At 36.2% G+C, this 27,839-nt stretch overlaps 1 protein-coding gene across 5 annotated transcripts in view; it reads right to left on the minus strand.

Moving 5' to 3' along the window:
* The window catches only part of TTK (TTK protein kinase), a 48,759-nt gene continuing 28,779 nt past the window's right edge, over positions 7,860–27,839 (minus strand). For all 5 annotated transcript variants that reach the window (XM_021092069.1, XM_021092051.1, XM_021092055.1 and 2 more), the window contains 8 exons: positions 20,848–21,005; positions 20,572–20,723; positions 18,533–18,657; positions 16,830–16,910; positions 13,517–13,693; positions 12,784–12,868; positions 12,186–12,283; positions 7,860–9,992 (listed from right to left, as the gene is read on the minus strand). In XM_021092069.1, the coding sequence (XP_020947728.1) occupies positions 9,906–9,992; positions 12,186–12,283; positions 12,784–12,868; positions 13,517–13,693; positions 16,830–16,910; positions 18,533–18,657; positions 20,572–20,723; positions 20,848–21,005 (963 nt within the window). In that variant the 3' untranslated portion in view covers positions 7,860–9,905. The remainder of the gene's footprint in view (positions 9,993–12,185; positions 12,284–12,783; positions 12,869–13,516; positions 13,694–16,829; positions 16,911–18,532; positions 18,658–20,571; positions 20,724–20,847; positions 21,006–27,839) is intronic.

Genomic DNA, 27,839 nt, shown 5'->3' on the forward strand with positions numbered 1-27,839 from the left:
CCCCAAGCAAACAGCCACCTCTAATCCCATCCAGAGACAAAGCCCCACCCACCAGAGGGGTTAGAATCAGCTAACAATCAACAACAAGAAAAAACTGCAAAAAACACAAAGACGTGGAGACCAAACAACCAATGGATCACTGAAGAAATCAAAGAGGAAATTAAAAAATACCTAGAAGCAAATGACAACAAAGATACGACATTCCAAAACCTATGGGATGAAGCAAAAGCTGTTCTAGGAGGAAAGTTTATAGCAATAATACAAGCCCACCTCAGGAAAAAAGAAAAAGCTCAAATAAACAAGTTAACTTTACATCTAAAGCAGCTCGAGAAAGAACAGACAAGACCTAAAGTTAGTAGAAGGAAAGAAATCATGAAGATCAGAGCAGAAATCAATGAGATAGAAACCAAGAAAACCATAGAAAAGATCAATGAAATGAAAACCTGGTTCTTTGAAAATATCAACAAAATTGATAAACCCTTAGCCAGACTGATCAAGATAAAAAGAGAGATGACTCAAATCAATTAAATTAGAAATGAAAAAGGAGAAGTAACAATGGACATCATAGAAATACAAAGGATCATAAGAGACTACTATATGCAACTATATGCCAATAAAACAGAAAACCTAGAAGAAATGGACAGATTCTTAGAAAAATACAATCTTCTAAGACTAGACCAAGACGAAATAGAAAAATGAATGGACCAATCACAGTCCAGGACCAGATGGCTTCACAGGCGAATTCTGTCAAACATTTAGAGAAGAGCTAACACCTCTTCTTCTGAAACTATTTCAAAAAATTGCAGAGGAAGGGATACTCCCAAACTCATTCCATGAGGCCACCATCACCCTGATACCAAAACCAGACCAAGATACCACATACAAAAAAAGAAAACTACAGGCCAATTCCACTGGTGAACATCGATGCAAAAATCCTCAACAAAATACTAGCAAACTGCATCCAACAATACATTAAAAGGATTGCACATCATGATCAAGTAGGATTTATCACAGGGATGCAAGGTTCTTCAATATCCACAAATCAATCAGTGTGATACATCACATTAACAAACTGAACAATAAAAACCATATGATCCTCTCAATAGATGCAGAAAAAGCCTTTGACAAAATCCAACACCCATTTCTGATAAAAACCCTTCAGAAAGTGGGCATAACAGGAACTTACCTCAACATATATGACAAACCCAGAGCTGACTTCATTCTCAGTGGTGAAAAGCTGAAAGAATTCCCGCTGAGATCAGGAACAAAACAAGGATGTCTGCTGTCACCACTACTATTCAATATAGTTTTTGAAGTCCTAGCCACAGCAATCAGAGAAGTAGAAGAAATAAAAGGAATCCAAATTGGAAAGGAAGAAGTAAAACTATCACTATTTGCAGATGACATGATATTATACCTAGAGAATCCTAAAGATGCTACCAGAAAACTGTTAGAGCTCATCCATGAATGTGGCAAAGTCGCAGGATACAAAATTAATACACAAAAATCGATGGCATTTCTATACACTAACAATGAAAGAGCAGAAAGAGAAATAGGGAAGCAATCCCGTTTACCATCGCATCCAAAAGAATAAAATACCTAGGAGTAAACCTACCTAAAGAGACAAAAGACCTATACTCTGAAAACCATAAGACACTGATGAAAGAAATCCAAGATGACACCAATAAATGGAAAGATATACCATGCTCGTGGATTGGAAGAGTTAATATTATCAAAATGACTATACTACCTAAGGCAATATACAGATTCAATGCAATCCCTATCAAATTACCAAGGACATTTTTCACAGAACTCAAACAAAATATTTTAAAGTTTGTTTGGAAGCACAAAAGACCCAGGATAGCCAAAGACATCCTGAAAAAGAAAAACGGAGCTGGAGGAATCAGGCTCCCGGACTTCAGACTATACTACAAAGCAAATCATCAAAACCGTATGTTACTGGCACAAAGAGAAATAATAGATCAGTGGAACAGGATAGAAAGCCCAGAATTAAACTCATGCACCTATAGCCAACTAATTCATGACAAAGGAGGCAAGAATATACAATGGAGAAAAGACAGTCTTCAATAAATGGTGCTGGGAAAATTGGGCAGCCACATGGAAAAGAATGAAATTAGAACACTCCCTAACACCATACACAAAAATAAACTCCAAATGGATTAAAGACCTAGATATAAGACCAGACACTATCAAACTCTTAGAGGAAAACATAGGCCAAACACTCTCTGACTTAAATGACAGCAGCATCTTCTCAGATCCACCTCTTAGAGTAATGACAATAAAAACAAAAATAAACAAATAGGACCTAATCAAACTTAAATGTTTCTGCACAGCAAAGGAAACTCAAAACAAAATGAAAAGACAACCCACAGAACGGGAGAAAATCTTTGCAAAGGAGTCGACTGACAAGGGATTAATCTCCAAAATTTATAAACACCTTCTGCAACTCAATACCAAAAAAACAAACCCCATAAAAAATGGGCAGAATATCTAAACAGACAGTTCTCCACAGAAGGCATAGAGATGGCCAAAAAATACATGAAAAGATGTTCAACATCACTCATTATTAGAGAAATGCAAATCAAAACCACTAGGAGGTACTACCTTACACCAGCCAGAATGGCCATCATCCAAGAGTCTACAAACAATAAGTGCTGGAGAGGGTGTGGAGAAAAAGGAACCCTATCACACTGTTGGTGGGATTGTAAATCGGTGAAACCTCTGTGGAAAACAGTATGGAGATGCCTCGGAAAACTAAAAATAGAACTGTCATTTGATCCAGCAATCCCACTCCTTGGCATCTATCCAGAGAAAACCATGACTCGCAAAGACACATGTACTCCGATGTTCACTGCAGCACTATTTTCAATAGCCAAGACGTGGAAACAACCTAAATGTCCATCCTCAGAGCAGTGGATCAAGAAGGTGTGGTACATGACTACAATAGACTATTACTCAGTCATTAAAAGGAGCGAAATACCGGCATTTTTAGCAACATGGATGGACCTAGAAATTATCATGCTAAATGAAGTCAGTCAGACAATGAGACACCAACATCAATGCTTCCACCGACATGTGGAACCTGAAAAAAGGACAGAATGAACTTCTCTGCAGAACAGATACTGACTCACAGACTTTTAAAAACTTATGTTCTCCAGAGGAGACAGTTTGGGGGGTAGCAGATGCGCTGGGGTTGTGGGATGGAAATCCTATAAAATTGGATTGTGATGATCATTGAACAACTACAAATGTAATAAATTCATTGAGTAATTTTAAAAAAGAAAATAAACTATCTCAATGGTGTAAATATGCCAAAAGTTATCAGTAACTACTCATAAAAAGTATCATTGAACCACTACAAATGTAATAAATTCATTGAGTAATTTTAAAAAAGAAAATAAACTATCTCAATGGTGTAAATATGCCAAAAGTCATCAGTAACTCATCATCATCAAGATGATGGTTTGGGCCTTATTTATGCTTCTTTCTACTATACTTTTCAACTAGGTTAAGATGAGACAGAGTTCCCTGGTGGCCTAGTGGTTAAGGATCGAGCATTGTCACTGCTGTGGCTTGCTGGCCCAGGAACTTCCACATGCCAAGGGTGTGGCCAAAAAAAAAGAAAAGAAAAGAAAATGATGAGACCATTTTCCTGTTATAATAATATTAAAAAAGACCCCAAAAAACTAAATGAGAAATTTACAGGGAAAAGCCCCCTTCTATGGCTGCTTTCTATTTATCCTGAGATGAGATGGGGGAGGCAATGTGGCAGGCTTATTCAGGCAGATCAGTCCTACCAAAGGGAAGAAAGGCAGCATGTTTAAGTCTCCCCAGATATGCCTTCCCAGTGTGGCTCCCAACCCTTCTCAGAAGAATTCATCCCTCCTTTCTCTCCTCTTGACACCTGACCTCTCTCACCTCCCCCATCACAGGCTCCACCAGGCTTTTCTCCAGGGTAGAGTTAGCTAGTCCACCATTGTGTCATGACTAATTATCATTTTTCTTCATTTGCATATGCTTTTTAAAAAGCATATTATACTTCCTGCATATTATATATCCTACAAGGACATTATAATAGCCTTAAACCCAGGGGAGACTTTGCCACAGTTTGGGCTGAATCTCTGCTCCACTTGATTGGAGGCTAACTTTGCTCTTGGGTCACTTCACTGATGAAATGGTAGCCAGATTATAAACAGCCATGCTCACCTCCTCCTTTCATCACCTCTGTCTACAGGGACCTTTCTGACTTTATTCTCTCAAATGCACTAATTTAGTGTATTTCTAATAGCAAAGCATATGAATTAGTTGTATATACATGTCTATATATTCTATATATAATATATATACATTACTGTAGTTCTACAAACATTATAACACAATAAGGCAACTTAGTAGTGTAATTACTAGGAGTTACACATTAGTAGTGTAATTTTTTTCCCTCTTCCATACACTTTCCTTCTGGAGGTAAAAGTGGAGAAGCAGAACAGAGAGGAAAGAAGGAAGAAAAGAACAAAGAGGAAGGGGAAGGCCCACAGAGAGCATCCCAAAGTTGTAACTACTTCAGGAAAGTGGCATAAAATAAACTCTCCGAGGCGATATAAAAAACCGGGGCACTTCTAGTCCCTTTGTGCTATTCAATACCTACTAGCCCTGGGGGCTCGGAACTAAAGGGTAGGAACTCTTCATTGAGGCAAAATAAGTATTGCTATCTCTTCTGATAAACTCAATTAGTGCAGTTCGCCATATTTTTTAGCTTCCTTTTTTTTTTTTTTTTTTTTTTTTTTTTTTTTTTTTTGAACACAGTTATTACATTAAACCATGTAACTCCTTCAGCCAATGAATGGTGAGTGGAAGTAAAGGGTGTCACTTTCAAGGGCTAATTGTAAGAGACAGTGTATGATTTATCAGGCTTTCCCTTTCTGTGTGCCATGGCCACATGAAAGCCCAGGTCTGAGAATAAAAGCAACCCAGAGCAGCATCCTTCTTCCTCCCCCAGAGACAGTGATGAGGAATAGAATGATGTTGTTTAAAGCTATTGCTAACTTGTAGGTTTGCTTGTTACTCAGGTGACAACCTACCCTGATAGATACTTATACTGGTTTAAGTTAATTGTAAAACATGGGCTTTCTCTAGGATTTCCAACAATTGAGATCAAGGAAATAGATTATAAACAAAGACCAACAAAATCAGAAGAAGTGTACACAACAGTACACTTATATAGCAGGGCTGAGACTGCTATTCTTAAAAAGGCCTTCTTGGAGTTCCTGTGGTGGCTCAGAGGGTTAAGAACCTGATATAACATCCGTGAAGATGTGGGTTCAATTCCTAGCCTTGCTCAATGGGTTAAAGATCTGATATTGCCATGAGCTGCAGTGTAGCTCGCAGATGTGGGTCGGATCTGGTGTTGCTGTGGCTGTGGTGTAGGCCTCAGGTGCAATTCCAATTTGACACACCTAGTCTGGGAATTTCCACATGCAGCAGGTGTGGAGGGAAGGAGGAAGGGAGGATCTTCTTGCGAGGCTAGTCCCTGGCTCAGGTCTGGGAACTTAGATTTCATGAAGGTTCCCACCATTACCTACAATAGTGATATAATAACTCCCTGTGCTAAAACTGTGAGGTACAAACAACTTGGTTTATGCTAAATATCTGCTTTCCTTCTGAGTCTGAAATTTAGGCACATACAAGGCAAAGGGTGAGTACATGACCAGCCCTCAGAAAAAACCTAGAGTGCCAAGTCTCCAATGAGCTTCTGTCGAAGAAAACATATTATAGGTTATTGTCACAAACTGTTGCTAGGAAGTCAGGTGCAACCCAGGTGAACCACTGGGAGAGGACCCTGGGACTTAAGTCTTGTTTCCTGTAGACCTGGCTCCGTGAACCTTTTCCGTCTGCTCATCTGGCTTTATGTCCTTTCATTCTATAAGTCACAACCATGAGTATGACTAGATGATAAATCCTGTGAGTTCTCCTAGCAATGCATCAAACTTAGGGGTCTTAGAGACCTCCAACTCAGTAAAAACCATGAGCAGAGCTGAAAAATAAGAAAAAAAATTTTGACTCAAAATCTTTACTGGAGTCACAGATACAGAATGTAAAATTGCTTCTTGTAAAATGTGTAAAATGACTAAAGAAATAAAGGACAGAATCACACATTTGAAGAAGAAACCAAGGAAAAACAGACATATTTGAAAAATAACCAAATGGAATCCTTAAATGTGAAAGAGTTTGAAGATATAATGGGTGAGAATTTTTATTTTTGGCTGTGCCAATGGCATGCAAAAGTTCCCATGCCAGGGAATCAAACCTATGCCACAGCAGCAGTCTGGGCTGCTGAAGTGACAACACCAGAGCCCCAAACTATTCCAGATTTTTTCAGAATCAGTAAGATATGTGACTCCATAGACTTGAAAAGAAATGTGACTCCATAGACTTGAAAAGAATAATATATACCAAACAGGATTAAAAAAAAAAAAAAGAAAAATCAATGACTAGCCATATTTTAGTGAAAGAGTAGATCATAGAAGGTAAAGATCTTAAAAGCAGCCAAAGGAGAAAGGCAAAGGCAGATCACATATCAAAATCATAATCAAAAGGAGAGAAGACTAACAGCAATAATGGAAACCAGGAGAAGGTACAATAATACTGCCAAAGTGCAAAGAGAAAATAATATCAGTTTAGAATTCAGACCCTGAAAAAACAATTTTTTTTTTTTTTAAAGTAAAAACAGGGGTGAATTTAAAATATTTTCAAGGAGCACTGTGGAGCAGCAGGAACCAACATGTAGGTACGATCCCTGGCCTCACTCAGTGGGTTAAGGATCTGGTGTTGTCATGAGCTGTGGTGTAGATCACAGACTCGGCTCAGATCTGGTGTTGCTATGGCTGTGGTATAGGCTGGAGGCTACAGCTCTGATTCAACCCCTAGCCTGGGAACCTCCATATACTGCAGGCATGGTCCTGAATAGAAAAAAAAGTTTCAAGATCTTTTTTTACTTTATCTTGTAAATAGATAATTTTACTATCAGCAGATCTTTGCTAAAAGAATTTTCAAAGCATACTTTGGAAATTTGGAAAGCATTCTAATTTTCAGGGCATACTTCAAAAAGAGAGAGGAAATCATCCCAAAAGAACAGTCTGAAATACAAGGAATATATGAAGTGGTACATATTTCTTGGATTCTAAATAAGTAGTGTTCGTATAAAGTGATTATAGCTTATAGGGTTATAATAGGGTAAAACTATCATACCATAATGCCATATAAATTGTGCTAATGTAGCTGAAATGCAGCAACATCTTTGAATTGCTTGACAAATAAGCTGAGATATTCGTTTGACTTAAATCTTTGTGAAGTTAAAAAAAGCATGGTAAAATTTAAGATTAACCACTAAAACAAAATAAACAAATGAGAAATTCTAAAACTTCTAAGCCTTCAGTGGGAAGAACTATGGGATATAGAAACAAACACAAAACTAGAAAAAACAGACAAAGGAGTTCTCATCGTGGCTCAGAGGAAACAAATTCAACTAAGAACCATGAGGTTGTGGGTTCAATCCCTGGCCTCGCTCAGTGGGTTGAGGATCCAGCATTGCCATAAGCTGTGGTGTAGGTCGCAGACATGGCTCACATCTGGCGTTACTGTGGCTGTGGTATAGGCTGGCAGCTGTAGCTCTGACTGGACCCCTAGCCTGGGAACCTCCATATGTTGCAGGTGCGGCCCTAAAAAGACAAAAGACAAAAGACAAAAAAAAAAAAAAAAAAAAAAATTAAAAAAAAAAGAAAGAAAAAACAGACAAAAAAACAAAGGGAGCACAGAACAAATAGATTAAATAGAAACATAAACATGATGGTAGAAACAAATTTAATATAATCATACTGAATATTAATAGATTAAATTTTTCAGGCAAGAAAGAAATTACCAGTGATTGGATATAAGGTAAAATTCAGGTCATGTTATTTACAAGGGACATTCCTAAAAGGACACAGAAATTAAAGGATATGTATGTATGCATATGAATATATGTATATATGTGTGTGTGCAGACACACACACACACACCAGGCAACTATTCACCAAAAGAAACAATGAAAGGCCACCTTTAATTAATAAATGAATATTTAGAATCAAGAGAATCCCTATGAAATGGTAAACATTATACTTACCAGGAAGATAAAAAATTCTAACTTTGTATGCATCTAGTGAAACAGTCTCAAGATACATAAAGCAAAAATGGACAAAATTTAGCAATCAAAAAATAATACTTTAAACACTGTCATCCTAACTTGATAGTGTAGAAAAAAAAAAAAAAAAGAACAATGAGACACCACAGCACATCTACTAGAGTGGCCAAATTTCTGGAACACTGACACCCAAAGCTGGCAAGAATGTGGAGCAACAGGAACTCTCATTCGCTACTGGAGAGAATGCAAAATGGTACAGCCACTTCGGAAGACAATTTGGCAGTTTCTTACAAAACTAATAACTCTTATCGTACAATCCATCAATCATGCTCCTTGGTAATCATTCAAGGAAGTTGAAAACATATGTCCACACAAAAGCCTACATACAGGTATTTACAGCAGCTTTATTTATAATTGCCAAAATTTGGATGGACTGAATTTGAATGGATAATCTGTGGTACATCCAGACAATGGAATACCATTAGGCACTAAAACGAAATGCGCTCTTGAGCCATGAAAAGACATGGAGATGCCTGTTACTGAGTGAGATGCACATTCTAAGTGAAAGAAGACAATCTAAAAGGCTATATACTATTCACTTCCAACTCTATGAGTCTAGAAATGGAAAAACTATGGAGACAGTAAAAAGACCAGTGGTTGTCAGGGGTAGCGTGGGGTTGACTAGGTGAGATGATGCCCAGAGAATTTGGGGGGCAATGAAAATACTCTTGTAATAGTTTAATGATGGATACATGTTATTATACATTTGTCCAGACCCACAGTATGTGCACCAGCAAGAGTGAACCATAACATATGCTATGGACTCTGGGTGATTATTATAGTGTATCAATGTAGCTCAATAACTGTAACAAAATAAGACTGGTGGAGGATGTTGACATGGGGGAGGCTATGCCTGTGTGGTGGGGGCAGGGGTGAAATGGGAAATCTCTGCATATTCTCAATTTTGCTATGAATCTAAAACTGTTCTAAAAATAAAGTTTTAATAAAAAAGAGTATTGAAATCTAAAGAAAATATTGGGGAAAAGAATACTATATGATAATATCTTTAAGTAATCTGACAGATTGAGACAAATTCTGGGACCACATTTGTAATTATTCATTACCAAGCAGGTCATAACAATGAGGTCATACCTATACAGCCTACATCCCACAATCCCACATTATACTCTGAATACCCCAAACAATAGATACTAGGAAGAATCAAAGGGAGAATTAAAAGTAGTTCTAAAATTCTGCATATTATAAGTGTCATAAAATAAAGATAAATGAGAGTAAGGTCTACTCTCATTTTTCCTTAACCCAATTTTTATTAATTAAGAATTCTGTTGGCTCACCAGCAATATATTTGCTTGAAGAAAACAATTCTGCAATGTTGACATTTTAGTGTCATTTTATACTATACAAAGCCTTATTTACATAGTTCTTGAGAATATATTTCGGTTTTCCACCCACTATCCCAAGTGTGAAGTGATATCAATTACATTGGATTTACAAAGGAGCGTAAAAGAGAAAACAATCTACAATTTAATACACAGCATGACATTAGTGGTTATTTTTACAGTTCCACTGAATTTTTCTGCCAGTGACATTTCAGAGTGAAGCTGAGTAGATTTCCACAGAGAATCAAGAGTATAACAGTCCAAAATATTTTACAGGTGATACCTGACAGTTTATGAGTAGCTGCAAATCATTTTTTCCCCCATTTTTTCCCCAAAGTCTCGGATGATGAAGAGGAATCGTGACTTTCACCACCACTATAGTGCTCATACAAAGTCTGAAATTAAAAAAAAAAAACAAAAAACAACTTTTTCGTAACTTTTAAAACTCAATGTTTTACCATATCAGATGAATAAAGGTAACTCCAAATATTCTAATATGATTTTTTTTTTCTTTGTCTTTTTGCCTTTTCTAGGGCTGCTTCCCACGGCATATGGAGGTTCCCAGGCTAGGGGTCGAATCAAGAGCTGTAGCCGCCAGTCTATACCACAGCCATAGCAATACGGGATCTGAGCCGTGTCTGCAACCTACACCACAGGTCATAGCAATGCTGGATCCTTAACCCACTGAGGGAGGCCAGGGATTGAACCTGCAACCTCATGGTTCCTAGTCAGATTTGCTAACCACTGAGCCACGACGGGAACTCCCACATATTCTAATATGTAACACATTTCTTTCCTCTCCTTATAATTAGGAAATTATTTTATACACTATTGGAGAAAATTTAAAAAATTTTAAACACCTAGCTAGGCCCTGGGAATGAGTTACCATGAAATGCAGATCAATATTTCTGTAAGAAAAGTGTAACATAGCTATTTATAAGCATATGTATGCATCCTCAAGTTCTTCTTGATCCCTTTTTCTTTTTGATGTTTCAACACAACTTTTGTTCATCTTTTATTTTCATTACAGTTGATGTACATATTATACAGCAAACTTTTTAAAAAACTGAAGTATAGTTGACTTACAATGTTGTGTTAATTTCTGGTGTACAGCAAAGTGATTCAGTTATATACATTTTTTTTTTCCATTATGGGTTAATACAAGATATCTTACTTTTTGTTAAATAAAGCCAGTCTTTATTTAAGAAATAAATAAATACACTCATCAGGAAATATTCTGATGTTTAAACTAAAGAACAGAAGATATTTTCAAAAATCATACAATTGTTTTTTTATTTTTATTTTTTTGCTTTTCAGGGACACACTTGTGGCATATGGAGGTTCCAGGCTAGGGTTTGAATTAGAGCTACAGCCACTAGTCTACACCACAGCAACACAGGATCCAAACCGTGAATATGACCTACACCACAGCTCATGGCAATACCAGATCTTTAACCCAGTGAGCTGTAAGGCCAGGGATTGAACCCGCATCCTCATGGATCCTAGTCGGATTCGTTAACCTCCTTGCCATGAAAGGAACTCCATACAATTGTTATATAAATAAAATGGTAGAAATTTAAACATGGAGATATGAAATAGAGAAAAATCAGAACACAAATTTTGTTCAATTCCTAAAGCTATTGATTTAGCTATCAGCACTTGAAAAAAATTGAGAAAAAAATTAACCTTATATCATTTGGATGCAAATACAATGGTGAATATACAGTAAATTCCTCCAAATGTATCCAAGTTTTTAATACCTTAGAATGGTGTTACCGAGCTAAGAGTATTCCCCAAAATTAAGGTATGGATAGAAAGAGGCATTGGGAGACTAGAAGGTTTGAGACATTTGCTTTGAGAAATATATTGACTGCTACTACAGCTTCACGGAAGTCATTACACATGACAAGTCCTATGATTTCTATAAGATGCTTTAAGCAAAAAATTGGATAGGAGAAATGACTTCAAAGGCCAATTTTTTTCTTAAAAAAAAAAAAAGAAATGAATTCAAAAGCTGTGTTAAAAATGGTCCTGATTTAAAAGATTTCTTGGAGTTCCCGTCATGGCATAGAGGAAATTAATCTGACTAGCATCCATGAGGATGCAGGTTCAATCCCTGGCCTCACCCAGTGGGTTAAGGATCCAGTATTGCTGTGAGCTGTGGTGTGGGTTGCAGATGCGGCTCGGACCTGGCGTTGCTGTGGCTGTGGTGTAGGCTGGCAGCTACAGCTCTGATTCGACCCCTAGCCTGGGAAACTCCATATGCGGCAGGAGAGGCCCTAAAAAGCCAAAAAAATGAAAAAGAAAAAAGATTTCTTATTAAATTTATTCCAGTTGAGACCTGACAGCAATCCTTTGAATGTAATTTATATGACAATCCATGTTCAGTTGTGCTGTCTGAACAATAAGAATGTAAATCAAATTAATCTATATTTGTCAAAAAGCATGTAAAGTATCTAAATAGAGAAATACATAGTTAATCTGATGATTGGGCCATCTTTTCTTTGGATTATCTGTTTAAAGTATCTAAGTCACTAAACTATACAAAACAATTCAAATTAGCATAGACAGAGATTAGACAGACTTACTTTAGCAGCTTTCAAAATCGAGTTAGGAGAATTCAGGCCAACAAGTTGGCCCAGGACATATTTCATTTCTTCAGTGGTTCCCTTAGCCATTTGGTTACCTGTAAAAAATATATGTATAATCAATAACACACTGGTATCAAACAAGAAAGTATAAGCTCATTTATAAATATGTATTCTGCTAAAAAGCACAAAAACTACCAAGCATGTAATTTATGCTAGGATAAGTAAAAATGAATGCTAGCAAGTAAAGAGGCAATTTCATTTATTTTCGTATTTGTCATTAAGGAAGGAGGCAGGCAGGAAAAGAGTAGCCAAAAGACTGTTTATATCAGCAGTCTGGTAATAAACTTATTTATTTTTTGCAGTCATAATATTAATTTCTTATTATTAAAGTATAATTAATTGACAATATTTCTTCAAGTTCTGTTGTACAGCAGTGACCCAATCACACAGTTCCCTGTGCTGTACAGTTCGGCCCATTGCCCATCCATTCCAAATATAACAGTTTGCATCCCAAAAACCCCCAAAATGCCCACCCATCCCACTCCCTCCCATTTCCCCCCAGGGAACCCCAATAAACTTATCTTTAAATAAGTACCTGGATGAGTTTGAATCTGAACATATGGATGTGCCAGAAGCTCAGGGATGGATATCCTCTTTTTAGGATCTCTTATTAAACAACACTATAAAAATAAAGATTAATTAAAAAAATAAAGCAAGTTTTCTTATACAATATTGATAAAATATTCTTCTAGACTGCATATTACAGAAGCTGCTTTCTAAAGAGCCTACTTAGAAATGGCAAGATTATTTTACAGGTTATTTTTAAAAAATCCCCAAGTATTCCTAAGGTTTAAAATATTTTCAAAAAGTATTTAGGAGTTCCCTTCGTGGCTCAGTGGAAACAAGTTTAACTAGCATCCAGAAGGATGCAGGTTTGATCCCTGGCCTCATTCAGTGGCTTGGGGACCTGGTGTTGCCATGAGCTTTGGTGTAGGCTGCAGACGAGGCATGGATCCCACGTTGTTGTAGCTGCGGCGGAGGCTGGCAGCTATAGCTCAGATTCAGCCCCAGCCTGGGAACCTATGTATGCTGTAAGTAAGTAAGTAAATAAATAAATAAAATAAAAAGTATTTAATTTTCATATTTGTAATTAGTATTAAATATTGGAAGTATTAATAGCATTTAATACTAATTCAGTCAGCAATTCCTTTCAACAGACCAGTTATATCTAAGACGATTACATAATCCCAATCATTTCAGTTATTTTTTAAGTAAACAAATAGTATATGAAACATAATTCTTCTCTATTGATAGAGTATTAACATTACCTTTAATACATCTTGAAGATCCTTCTCTGGAATATCAGGAAATTCAATTTCATGATTAGGGTCAATTATGGCATGTAATTTAGAAATCTGATTAATTATATGCTGAAATGGTGTTTTCCCGTAAGTCATATAGTACAAAATGCAACCCAAGGACCAAACATCACTTTTGGGGCTTATCTAAGTTTAAAAAAAAAAAAAAAAAAAAAAAAAGAGCAAGTTACTGCTATTTTAATATAAAATTAAAATAATATTATACACACACATATAAATACACCCTAATATTTAAAATCACAACTAAACCTCAATAAATGTGTAAGAATTAGATTATGTTCATGGCAAAACATCCTTTTCTAGTTTTTATTACATTTGGTTATTTTATCAAAATAAATGAAGTTCATATTAAATCTTTCAACAAACTCAAAATTAAAATATCCCAACTAAACTGTTACATTCTTGTCAGCCTGTGAAAATACAAAACTAAAAACAATAACTGCAAATTTCAAATTTACTTGTTTTCCCCCAAATTATTAGATTACAATAAATTTTTATATAAATTATTCATATGTTAAAAAGGTTATTTAAACTGAGCTATCTTAAACCCAAGAACACAAACTATAGAGCCAGGCTGGGCTAAGCTTGAATCCTGGCTTTCTCACAAAGGTATTTAAACTGAGCTAGCTTAAACCCAAGAACACAAACTATTTAGCCAGACTGGGCTGGGCTGGAATCCTGGCTTTCTCACTAGTTGGTAATTCTACACATCTGTTTTACCTCTAAAACAGAAATAATAAAAATACATTGTTGTGGACATTAAATGATATAAACATGAGGTATGGGTAAGCATAAAGAATAGTTTCTGGTTATAATATGTACTCAATAAATATTATTATTAAATGTTCCATGTATTAAATAATCTCATTAGAAATAATGCAATATTATAATAATTACCTTTGACTTTAAAAAGAACATGATTAAGAACAAACACATCAGTGAGCATAAAAAGAATGGCTAAATTCCTTTTAACCACATGCTCTACACAAAGGATTAATCTAAACCAAATGAAACACATAGGTAGAAGAAAAAAACAGATGTATATAACCAAATCCAAAAAAGAAGAAAAAGGGAAAAGAAAGCAGAGACAGAATATTAATATTAGAAAAATAGAACATGACAAAATATTTCTACCACAAGAGAGAAAGCCATTTCATAGTGATAAAAAGTATAATTAATGAAGAGAAGGTAGTTATGAACTTCTATGCATTGAAACCACATTTAATAGAACTAGATTAAGCAAAAACTTTATTAAAGTCTTTGAAGGGGGGAGGATTTTAATATGCCTTTTGGTACATGACAGATAAATTAGATCCCATTATCCAAACACAAAGAAAACTGAAAATTAAAAAAAAAAGAACCTTCTCTTCCTCCACTTGGAAATTTAAGTATTTCTAAATGCTAATCATGGACTCAGAATTTCAGATTCTGGGAAAAAGGCAGTGGGGTTTGTCAGACTCTCCAAATCCCCAGATAAGACAGAGCAGTGTGGTGGCAAAGCCATACACATCTGGAAAATATCTACAATAAAACCAGAACGTGAATGGAGACAAATCCCCAACAGCCACAAGTCCTGCAAGGCAGAGGCATCTGCAGCAGAGGGAATGACCTCAGAATAGTAACCTCAGAACAGCAACCGCGAGGAACCAACAAGCATTCACTGGAAAGAACAGAGCTAGACTGGGAGGGGTTTTGAGCCCTTCTACAGCAGGGACTACCTCACATGTTGAGATAAAAATATCTTCTATTCAGTACCACTAAAGTCACTGGGTAGCAGGTGATTCAGTTGAATTGAGATTTACCAATACTACATACTAAGTTGACAAATGGAAAAAAAACCTAAATACTACACATAGTTCAAAATAAATTTAAAGTAAAACTGAATGAAACAATTTAAATGCCGAAAATTAGAAATTTTGGAAATTGATGAAAATGGGAAACACTACTGTAAAACCTACAAGTACCAGCTAAAGTAAAAACTCAAAGTAAAATTTAGTTGTAATTTTAAATTATAGAGAATACTAAAATTAAACTAGTAATTATTTAAATACGGAAGCTAGGAAAAAACGTAAGGGGAATATAAATAATAAGGATAAAAGTAGAAAATAATTAGAGAGTAAATGAAATTAGAATTAATAAATAAAATCAAGACCTGGGTCTTTAAAATTAACACTCCATGGCAGGTCTAATCAAGAAAAAGAAAAAAGAGACAAATCTAAATGTTAAAAGGGAAGCTAAAAAGATATAAAAAGAATTTTTTGGAGTTCCCGTCGTGGCGCAGTGGTTAACGAATCCGACTAGGAACCACGAGGTTGCGGGTTCGGTCCCTGCCCTTGCTCAGTGGGTTAACGATCTGGAGTTGCCGTGAGCTGTGGTGTAGGTTGCAGACGCAGCTCGGATCCTGCGTTGCTGTGGCTCTGGCGTAGGCCCGTGGCTACAGCTCCGATTGGACCCCTAGCCTGGGAACCTCCATATGCTGCGGGAGCGTCCCAAAGAAATAGCAAAAAGACAAAAAAAAAAGAATCTTTTATAAGAGAGACTAGGTGGCATAATTTTGTGCCAGCTATTTGAAAAGATATTTAGAAGTCACATTTTTCTCAGAAGGAAAATTTAATTTTGTAAATAAAAGCATATTTATTGTTGTTTCTAGGTGAATAATGTACTAAGTGCTTTAATCCTCAATTACTTTTATGGGGCAAAGGCAGGGGGTGGGGATACACCCACCATACATGGAAGTTCCCAGACCAAGGATCAAACCTGAGCTACAGCAGTGACATTGCCAAATCCTTAACCACTAGGCTACCAGAGAACTCCCTCAATTACTTTTAAAATAGGTACTGTTTGGGAGATCCCACTGAGGCGAATGGAAAGGAATCCAACTAGTATCCGTGAGGACGCAGGTTCCATCCCTGGCCTCACTCAGTGGGTTAAGGATCCAGCATTGCCATGAGCTATGTTGTAGGTCGAAGATGCAGCTCGGATCCCGTGTTGCTGTGGCTGTGGGGTAGGCTGGCAGCTGCAGCTCCAATTCAACTCCTACCCTGGGAACTTCCATATGCCGCAGGTGCAGCCCTAAAAAGCAAAAATAAATAAATAAATAAATAAAAGCACAATATTAAAAGAACAATCTCAAATCAATGAAGGATGAAACTGAATCCCATGACAGTCTGCTTAATAAGGCAAAGTCTGTGTAATGGCCTAAAAAAGGAGTCTATTCCCCCCTGGTGTCAGATAAGTGGGATATAAATAACTTTTACAGTACCTTTGATTTGGATTTCCCATTCTCTCTTGAGGAAGACATATCTTTGATTGCTTCTGGTGGCATATAATTAACTGTACCGACCTACTTGCCAAATCACAGAAAATACAAATCAACGAAAACACTTCCTTCTGCTTTAGATTTTTTTAAATGTGAATACCAGATTCTTAGGAATTTGCATAACTACAAATTTCAGTAATAATTTGAGAAACTCAAATAACTGACAAAAATATCAAGACAAATTTCTTCACAATTCCAGCAAATTAAGTTAGAGTCACAATCAGAAAACTGACTCCTGAGAATGCTGAGCTATTCCTATGATTTTGGTGGGCAGCTACCGTAAAACTTTCCAGGATAAAATTAATGACCATAAACTTGAAGGAACTGAGCAATCATTTCTGTACTAGAAAAGACCCAGAATAATTTGTTTGTTTTACTTTTCAGGGTGGCAAGTGCAGCATATAGAAATTCCCGGGCTGGCGGTTGAACTGGAGCTGCAGCAGCTGGCCTACGCCACATCCAGAGCAGCGCCAGATCTGAGCCATGTCTGTGATCTACACCACAGCTTACGGAAACGCCAGATCCTCAACCCACTGATGGAGGCCATGAATGAACCCACATCCTCATGGATGCTAGCTGCGTTCATTACAATAGGAACTCCCAGAATAATTTTTTAAATAAATCAATCAACTGCAAGTCTAGCTTTCTCTCCAAGTACTGTCTGGGCCTGTGTCCAAATAGAGATGGGATGGGCATCTAAACCATGCTAGAGTTTCCACGGTAGGTTACGACAAGCTTACAATGCGTTCATTTCACCCTAAAATGGTTTTGCTTTCAAACACAGAATACTTGCACTTCAGAGTCTTGCCATAGAAGGTATCTTCAAGGTGATTTATGACTAAATGTTCAGTCATATTTTTGATATAAAAAAGAAGTGATTGTTAAACAGAATTGTTTGAAGGGTGAACTGCTCATCTACTCTTTAAAAAATCTAGTTCCTGTCGTGGCACAGTGGTTAACGAATCGGACTAGGAACCATGAGGTTGTGGGTTCGATCCCTGGCTTTGCTCAGTGGGTTAAGGATCCGGCATTGCTGTGAGCTGTGGTGTGGGCCGCAGATGCGGCTTGGATCCTGCGTTGCTGTGGCTCTGGCGTAGGCCAGTGGCTATAGCTCCAATGAGACCCCTAGCCAGGGAACCTCCCTATGCCGCGGGAGCAGCTCAAACTCCTAGGTTTAAGGCAGATCCACATCAGAAATCTGTAAACATGGAACACATCTCCTTGGCTCCAAGCAGGATGCTTTTCAGTCCTTCTTTGGTTGTCATCATCTCAGTTTTTATGGTGACAATTTTATCTGAAACTGGAATTCTCTTTGGCTGCTACCAGGAAAATGAGACAAAGTTTCAAGTGAATTTCAGGTAATGACTATGAAGATTTCCAAGGCAGGTATTACTGCTTCTCTTCCTTAACTACAGGAAAAGCATTCAAAATTGCTGGATATATTTCTAGCGGATCTTGACTTTCTCCACTAAATTGTGTTAATTGTGGTTTTGGTTTGTTTTTATAGTTATAGGATCTATACTTATAAAAGGCTTCAAATTCTTTGAAAAATGAGATAGGAAAAAATAAAATCCTCATTCGCAAAATAATACTTCATAAGTGAAAAGGAACTGAACTCTACTGTGTGCTAACCAGCCATTCATTACCTGAGAGTCTTTAATGATACTTGTTGTATCTGGTTGCATTTGGTTTGCAATCCCAAAATCAATTAGCTTTAGCATCCCATCAACTATCAGAAAGTTAGCAGGTTTCAGATCACTGTGAATGATACCTTCAAAATCAAAATCCAATATAATATTAGACCACGTAAAACATTCCAAGTACAAAAAAAATTCAAAAACTACTTACCAAGTTGATTCCTTTAGTCAATCAAATTAAATATTCATTTATAATATATTCTACAAATATAGACTATATAGAACATACATCTGCTATGTGCCAGGCACTTTTCTAAGTTTGTTGCTTGTATTAAATCATTTAAACCTCATGCCAATGCCAAGGTAAGTGCTAGTACTAGCCCCATTTTCAGTTGAGGAAACAAAGGCAGAGTTTGAGCAATTTGTTCAAGATCACATGGCCTAGGTAAGAATATCACGAGTTGAACCCAGGCCATCTGGCTTCAGAGTTTATGCTTTTAACAACCACTCTGACTGCAAGAGAGCACCATAAAGGACACTGCCACACGGCAGGACCTGACTCCTCCATCCCTACAGCCTGATCACTGGTGTATCATCTTTTAACTTAAAGGAAGGGAGATACAAGGAGACAATTTACAATTATCTACATTATAGTTAGTTAAAATAGGATAAGGATGAAAAAATGCTCAACACCACTAATTATTAGAGAAATTCAAATCAAAACTACTATGAAGTACCACCTCACACCTGACAGAATGGCCATCATTAATAAGTCCACAAATAACAAATGCTGAAGAGGGTGTGGAGAAAAGGGTACCCTCCTACACTGTTGGTGGGAATGTAAATTGGTACAACAACTATGGAAAACAGTATGGAGATACCTCAGAAAACTAAATATAGAACTACCATATGACCGAGTAATCCCACTCTTGGGCATATACCTGGACAAAACTTTCCTTGAAAAAGATACATGGCACCCATATGCTCATTGCAGCATACTCACAATAGCCAAGACATGGAAACAACCTAAATGTCCATTGACAGATGAATGGAGTAAGAAGATGTGGTATATACATACAATGGAATACTACCCAGTCATAAAAAAGAACAGAATAATGTCATTTGCAGCAACATGGATGGAACTAGAGATTCTCATACTAAGTGACATAAAGTCAGAAAGAGAAAGACAAATACCGTAAGATATCCCTTATATCTGGAATCTAATATATGGCACAAATGAATCTTTCCACAGAGAAGAAACTCAGGGACTTGGAGAAAAGACTTGCGGATGTCAAGGGGAGAGGGAGGGAGTGGGATGGACTGGGAGTCTGGGGTTAATAGATGCAAACTATTGCATTTGGAGTGGATAAGCAATGAGATTCTGCTGTAGAGCACAAGGAACTATATCTAGTCTGTATTATGGAACATGACGGAAGTTAACGTGAAAAAAATAATGTATATATGCGTGTGACTGGGTCACTTTGCTGTATAGTAGAAATTGACAGAACACTGTAAACCAACTATAATGGAAAAAATAGAAATCATTAAAGAAAAACTAAGGATAAAGTATAGGCAAAGAAATCCTAAAAAAAACCCTGAGTCTAAATGTGTAAAAAGCCAAACCTGAATGTAGAGCTAACAGTTAAAAATAATTAAAAGCAACTCCATACAAGATACATAATACATAATGACTAGGGTAATGAGTGAAATAAACATCTCAGATTTTTAGGATGCCTGACTCCAAAGTCTCAGATCTACTATGATCCAAGTATTTAGAGACCCAGGACTATGGACTATGTTATACTGATACAGATATATTTTGCATTAGGAATGTGTGGATTTGATATCCTTTGGTTAACAGCATTTGAAAGAAATAGTTTTGTCCCTTCATTTTCACTAAATAAAATTCCAAACATTTAGTTTTAAGTAAAGGTGCTGAATAAGTCTAAAGTTGCCAATAACCAATACCTTAAAATTATAGAGGTAGTTCTCTAAGATAGCATATTAACGGCTATTTTAATTTTATATATGAAGAGATTTTAAAATACCATGTTGATGAATTGTGTAAACTGCCTCCAACATATTTTTCCAGTAACTCTTGCGTTCCCATGGATTGATAGATTTCTTCTTTTTAAGCCAACTATTGAGATCAATATTTCCACACTCCATTACCATGTAGATGTACTGGTCTGTGATTTCGCTGCCATTAAGAACAAACAAAAACAACAGAACAATAAATGGTTAGGCATAGCATACTATTAAGCTTTATCTTAAGAATTAAAGCCTCCGCCCAAATTTTCCTTTTAAATTAAAAAAATTCTTACTAATCATAAAGTCGGATGATCTTATCACTGTGCTGTTGTAGTTTATTCAGATAAGCAATTTCATTCCGGTAACTATCAATTGTTTGGCTGTCTGCTTCTTCTAAGTTCACATACTTTATAGCATGTATCTGTTTCTTTTCATTCAACACCTGAAATACCTATAGAGTAGAACAAAGGAAAAAGTTTATAATACACTACATACTGTCACAATATCTCCACATTTATTAGAAACTTAGGTTAAGAATTGTTGATGTGAATAAAAGGTCTGGGCTTATTTTGAGTATAGAAAAAAAAAAAACATGTTAGGAGAGTAAAGTATATTCTCAACGGCTGATGAAAATTGGCATTCAGTAACTCAAAGGTGTAAACCTAAAACGTTTTCATATCAACATATTAAGAATGGTAATTTGAATTTCACACACATTCATGACACTGTTAGATGGCTTAACTGGGGGAAAAAAAGAAAAAGACACTGAAAAATGCTATGAAAAGGGGAGAAAGAAGGAACGAAGGAAGGAAGGAAGGAAGAAAGAAAAAGAAGGTAAGGAAGGAAAAGGCTAAGGAAGACTGAGAGCTGTAACAGTCAATTCACTTCACAGATGGTATTTATTCCATTGTGCGTGGAGTTGACAATTTCATTCATGTAGTAGAAAATATTTAAAAATAGGTACTGGAGTTCTCTGGGGGCCTAGTGGTTAAGGATTTGGTGTTGTCTCTGCTGTGTCTTAGGTTTGATCCCAGGCCCAGGAACTTTTCACATGCTGTGTGCATGGCCAAATCAAACAAACAAAAAAATTTAAAAATTGGTACTAATTGTAAGCTATCAGTACATTTGGTTGTAAAAAGTAGATCAGGTCCAATTTTCAAAATGGAGTTGATAGGAATAACATGATTCTGTATGCAGGTTGAGCTCCAGGTCAAACTGCTCTGGCTATAATGACAGCCAACTTCCAAGCAATATTGATAGGGCCAATAATACATTTCAAAAACACTGCTAATGTGCCTAACTTTCAGGAAACATGCAGTAGGGGTAGGGCTTCAAAAATGTGAGAATTCAGACACAAAATGCAGGTGTAAGCAAAAAAAAATATTCATTTATATCTTTTGACACACTGAAGTGAGACATCATTTATTTAAAAGCCAATTAAGGAAAAACTTACAGCCTAGAATACTCTATCCAGCAAGAATATCATTTAAAACAGAAAGGGAAATATGGAATTTCTCCAACAAACAAAAACTAAGAGTATAGCAATACTAAACCCATTCTATAAGAAATACTGAAAGGGCTTCTCTAAATAAAAATAAAAAAAAAAGAAGTGAGAAGAAATAGGATGGAGGAAACCACAATTGCAAAGCAATCACTTAAATCAGCCAGCATACAGATCTAAAAGAGGAAAACAAACAAACAAAAAAAAAAAACCTACTGTAAAAGTGATGATTAACATAGGAATAACAAAAGGACAAACATGAAGATGTTAAAAAAGAATTTCAAAATCATAGAATGTGGGGAAGGAAAATAAGAAAGTCTAGTCTCTCTCTCTTTTTTAATAATGTGTTTGAGGTTTTATGACTATCAGGCTAAAGCAAGCAGATACAGGAAGGGGTTAACATACTTAAAAAAAAGGGCAACCACAAATCAAAATCAAACATTACATTCACAAAAAGTAAAAAGAAAAGTACACAAGCATAAAATAAATGGAAACCATCCAACCACAAAAAAGAAAGGAACAAAGGAGAAACAGATTCAACTGGAAAACAAGGTTTAAAATGGCAATAAGTATTTATCAATAATTACCTTAAATGTCAATGGACTGAATGCTCTAATCAAAATACATAAAGTGTCAGATTGGATAAAAAGGCAAAAACCTACAATCTGCTGTCTACAAGAGACTCACCTTAGGGCAAAGGACACATATAAACTGAAAATGAGGGGATGGGAAAAGATATTTCATGCCAATGGACAAGACAAGAAAGCAGGAGTTGCAATATTCATATCAGACAAAATAGACTTTAAAATGAAGGCCATAAAAAAAGACAAAGGACACTATTTAATAGTAAAAGTATCCATTCAAGAGGATATTACAATCATCAATATATATGCCCCTAATATAAGAGCACCCAAATACACACAGCAAATACTAACAGACATAAAAGGGGAAACTGATGGGAATACAATAATAGTAGGAGACTTTAACACTGCACTCACGTCAATGGACAGATCCTCCAGACAGAAAATCAATAAAGCAACAGAGATTCTAAATGACGTAACAGAAAAGTTAGACTTAATCTACATTTTCAGGACATTACATCCAAAAAATCAGCATATGCATTCTTCTCAAGTGCACATGGGACATTCTCAAGTATCAATCACATTGGGGCATTAAACTAACCTCAACAAATTTAACAGTGTAGAAATTATTTCAAGTTTCATCTCTGACCAGAATGGCATGAAACTAAAAATCAACCACAGGAAAAGAAATGAGAAAAAACTGACTACATGGAGACTAAACAATGTGCTACTAAAAAACCCATGGGTCACTGAAGAAATCAAAAGGAGATTAAAAAATACCTCGAGAAAAATGATCATGAATATACAACTATTCAAAATCTATGGGATGCCATAAAAGCAGTGCTCATAGGGAAATTCATAGTGATACAGGCCTTCCTCAAAAAAGAGGAAAAATCTCAAATAGACAACTTAACCCATCACTTAAAGGAATCAGAAAAAGAAGAACAAACAAATCCTAAAGTCAGCAGAAGGAAGGAAATCATAAAGATCAGAGAGGAAATCCATAAACTCGAGATTAAAAAAACAATAGAAAAAAAAAATCAATAAAACCAAGAGCTAGTTCTTTGAAAAGTTAAACAAAATTGACAAACCTCTGGCCAGACTCACCAAAAAAGGGTGAAAAAAACAGCAAATAAACAAAATAAAAAATAAAAAAGGAGAAGTCACAACAGATACTGCAGAAATACAAAAAACCATAAGAGAATACTATGAACAATTATATGCCAGTGAATTTGACAACATAGAAGAAATGGACAACTTTCTAGAGACTTACTGCCTGAGAAAACTGAATCAAGAAGAAATAGATCAACTGAATAGACTGATCACTAGAAATGAAATTTAATATGTCATAAAAACACTCCCTACAAATGAAAGTCCAAGACCAGATGGCTTCACAGGCGAATTCTACCAAACATACAAAGAGGAACTTATACTCATCCTCCTTAAACTTTTTCAAAAGGCTGAAGAGGAAGGAACACTCACAAATACATTCTATGAAGCCACCATCACCCTAATTCTAAAACCAGACAAAGATAACCACCAAAAAAGAAAACTATAGACCAATATCTTTGATGAACATAGACACAAAAATTCTCAACAAAATTTAAGCCAACCGAATCCAACAACATATAAAAAAGATCATACACCACGACCAGGTGGAATTCATCCCAGGGCACAAGGATGGTTCAACATACACAAATACATCAGCGTCATATACCACATGAACAAAAGAAAAGTCAAAAACCACATGATCATCTCAATAGATGCAGAAAAAGCATCTGACAAAAATCCATTCATGATCAAAACTCTTACCAAAGTGGGTATAGAGGAAACATTCCTTAACATAACTAAAGCCATTTATGACAAACCCACAACAAATGTAATACTCAATGGAGAAAAGCTGAAAGCCTTCCCACTAAAATCTGGAACAAGACAAGGACGCCCATGCTCACCACTCTCATTCAACGTAGTACTGGAAGTCCTAGCCACAGCAATCAGACAAACAAAAGAAATAAAAGCTATCCAAATTAGAAGAGAAGAGGTAAAATGGGCACTCTATGAAGATGACATGATACTATACATAGAAAAACCTAAGGACTCAACCCAAAAACTACTTGAACTGATCAAGCAAGTCAGCAAAGTAGCAGGATAAAAGATTAACATTCAGAAACCAGTTGCATTTCTCTATACTAACAATGAAATATTAGAAAAGGAATACAGAAATACAATACTTTTTAAAATTGTACCCCTAAAAACCAAATACCTGGGAATACACCTGACCAAGGAGATAAAAGACTTATATGCTGAGAAATATAAAACATTAATCAAAGAAATTAAAGAGGATTCAAAGAAATGGAAAGATATTCCATGCTCCTAGGTTGGAAAAATTAATATTGTAAAAATGGCTATACTACCCAAAGCAATCTACAGATTCAATGAAATCTCTATCAAATTATCCATGACATTTTTCACAGAACTAGAACAAACAATCCAAAAATTTATATGGAACCACAAAAGTCCCAGAACTTCCAAAGCAATCCTGAGGAACAAAAACCAAGCAGTGGGGCCTAACTCTTCTAGACTTCAGGCAATACTACAAAGCCACGTTAATCAAGACAGTGAGGTACTGGTACCAAAACAGATATACCAATCAATGGAACAGAATAGAGAACCCAGAAATAAACCCAAACACCTACAGTCAATTAATCTTTGACAATGGAGGCAAGAATATAAAATGGGAAGAAGACAGTCTTTTCAGCAAGTATTCCTGGGGAAACCTGGACAGTTGCATGCAAATCAATGAAACTAGAACACACCCTCACACCATGCACAGAAATAAATCTCAAATGGCTTAAAGACTTAAACATAAGATAAGATACCATCAAACTCCTAGAAGAAAACATAGGCAAACATTCTCTGACATCAACCTTACAAATGTTTTCTCAGGTCAGTCTCCCAAAACAACAGAAATAAAAGCAAAAATAAACCAGTGGGAATCTAATCAAACTGACAAGCTTTTGCACAGCAAAGGAAACCATAAAAAACACAAAAAGACAACCTGTGGAAAGGGAGAAAACAATTTCAAATGATGCAACTGACAAGGGCTTAATCTCTAAAATACACAACTTATAAAATTCAACAGCAAAAAAGCCAACAACCCAATTGAAAAGTAGGCAAAAGACCTGAATAGACATTTCTCCAAAGATATACAGATGGCCTCCAAGCACATGAGAAAATGCTCCAGATCACTGATAATTAGAAAAATGCAAAACAAAACTACTATGAGGTACTACCTCACACCAGTCAGAATGGCCATCATTAATTAAGTTCACAAATAACAAATGCTGGAGAGGGTGTGGAGAAAAGGTAACAATACAGTTGGTGGGAATGTAAATTGTTACAACCGCTATGGAAAACAGTATGGAGATACCTCAGAAAACTAAATATAGAACTACCATATGACCCAGCAATCCCACTCTTGGGCATATACCTGGACAAAACTTTCCTTGAAAGACACATGCACCTGCATGTTCACTGAAGCACTATTCACAATAGCCAAGACATGGAAACAACCTAAATGTCCATTGACAGATGACTGGAGTAAGAAGATGTGGTATACGTACACAATGGAATACTATTCAGCCATAAAAAGAACAAAACAATGCCATTTGCAGTAACATGGATGGAAACAGAACTCTCATACTAAGTGACATGAAGTCAGAAAGAGAAAGACAAACACCATATCACTTATATCTGGAATCTAAGAGATGGCACAAATGAACCTTTCCACAGAAAAGAAAATCATGGACATGGAGAACAGACTTGCGGTTTCCAAGGGGGAGGGAGTGGGATGGACTGGGAATCTGGGGTTATAGATGCAAACTACCGCTTTTGGAATGGACAAGCAATGAGATCCTGCTGTATAGCACAGAGAACTGTATCTAGTCAGTTATGATGGAGCATGATAGTGTGAGAAAAAATTAAGTATGTGTGTATGTATGACTGGGTCACCTTGTCATATAATAGATAATTGACAGAACACTGTAAACCAGCTATAATGGAAAAAATAAAAATCATTAAAAAACATATTCTTGGGCTTTGGTAAAAAAATAAAATAAAATAAAAGCCAATTAACCTTGACTATTCACCAAATACTGGCAAGAAATAAAAACAGAACCAAAGTATGTAAGAGGTTCATGCACTGAAACTACCAATAAGCAGCGTCTATCCTGATGTCAGGTACAGCTTAGTTATCTGTATTTTAAATACAAAACTTTAATAAAGTATTATTGGTTTGAATTACACAGAAAGCAAATTAGATGGAAATAGGCATAAATAGTGATAGCATAAGAGGCAGCAGAAAATAGCAAGAAAGTGGGAAAAGTAATTTTAAAACAGCACAAAGCCATTTTGCATGATACACAGCCTTACAAATCTCAGAGAATTGAGAGCATCTGCTATTCTGCTTTATACAATTAAAATGTTGTTAGGAGCACCTGCCACGCAGGGCTGGCAAGATGACTGGGCTGATGTGTGTGAAGTGTAGCAAATGTTTGCCACCATTAAAGACAATTAGGACAGAATAAAGCAGACATTTCAAACCATATTAAACTCAGATACAGCAGAAGAGAGATGTTAAAACAAAGATCTCAAAATTTTTGAGTACTTGAAAACTTTAATTTTATTTTTATTTTTTATTTTTATTTTTTGCTTTGCCCAAGGCATGCAATAGTTCCTTGGCCAGGGGTGGGACCCTGGGTCAATTCAGTGACCTGAGCTACAGCAGTGATGCCAGATCCTTAAACTGCTGAGTCACCAAGAAATCCCAAAAACTTTTAAATCACTTTTTGCAATGTACATGCTTTTACTCCCCTATTGTCCCTGCTCTGCCAGTAACTGATGAGATGGAATAGGGAGCCCTCATTTCCATTTCAGAGATAGTGTCAGTTATAATTTGTCAGTTTCATGGAAAACTAGTGAAAGAACTAGAAAGGTCAGTGTCTTGACCATCCTATTAGCCCTATGACTTTTCTAAGAGCTCTTAACACATTATTAGTTGGCCACTTATACTCTAGAAGAGACAACATAAACGTTAATTTCATAAAACACGTTACCCTGTTTTCCTTGAGGCATGCTGATTTTTGTCAATGCCATCATAATTAAATAATAATTTAATTGTACTAATAAAATATGAGCCAGTCAT

The sequence above is a fragment of the Sus scrofa genome, chromosome 1 (genome assembly GCF_000003025.6).
Source record: "Sus scrofa isolate TJ Tabasco breed Duroc chromosome 1, Sscrofa11.1, whole genome shotgun sequence".
Taxonomy (NCBI): Eukaryota; Metazoa; Chordata; class Mammalia; order Artiodactyla; family Suidae; genus Sus; species Sus scrofa.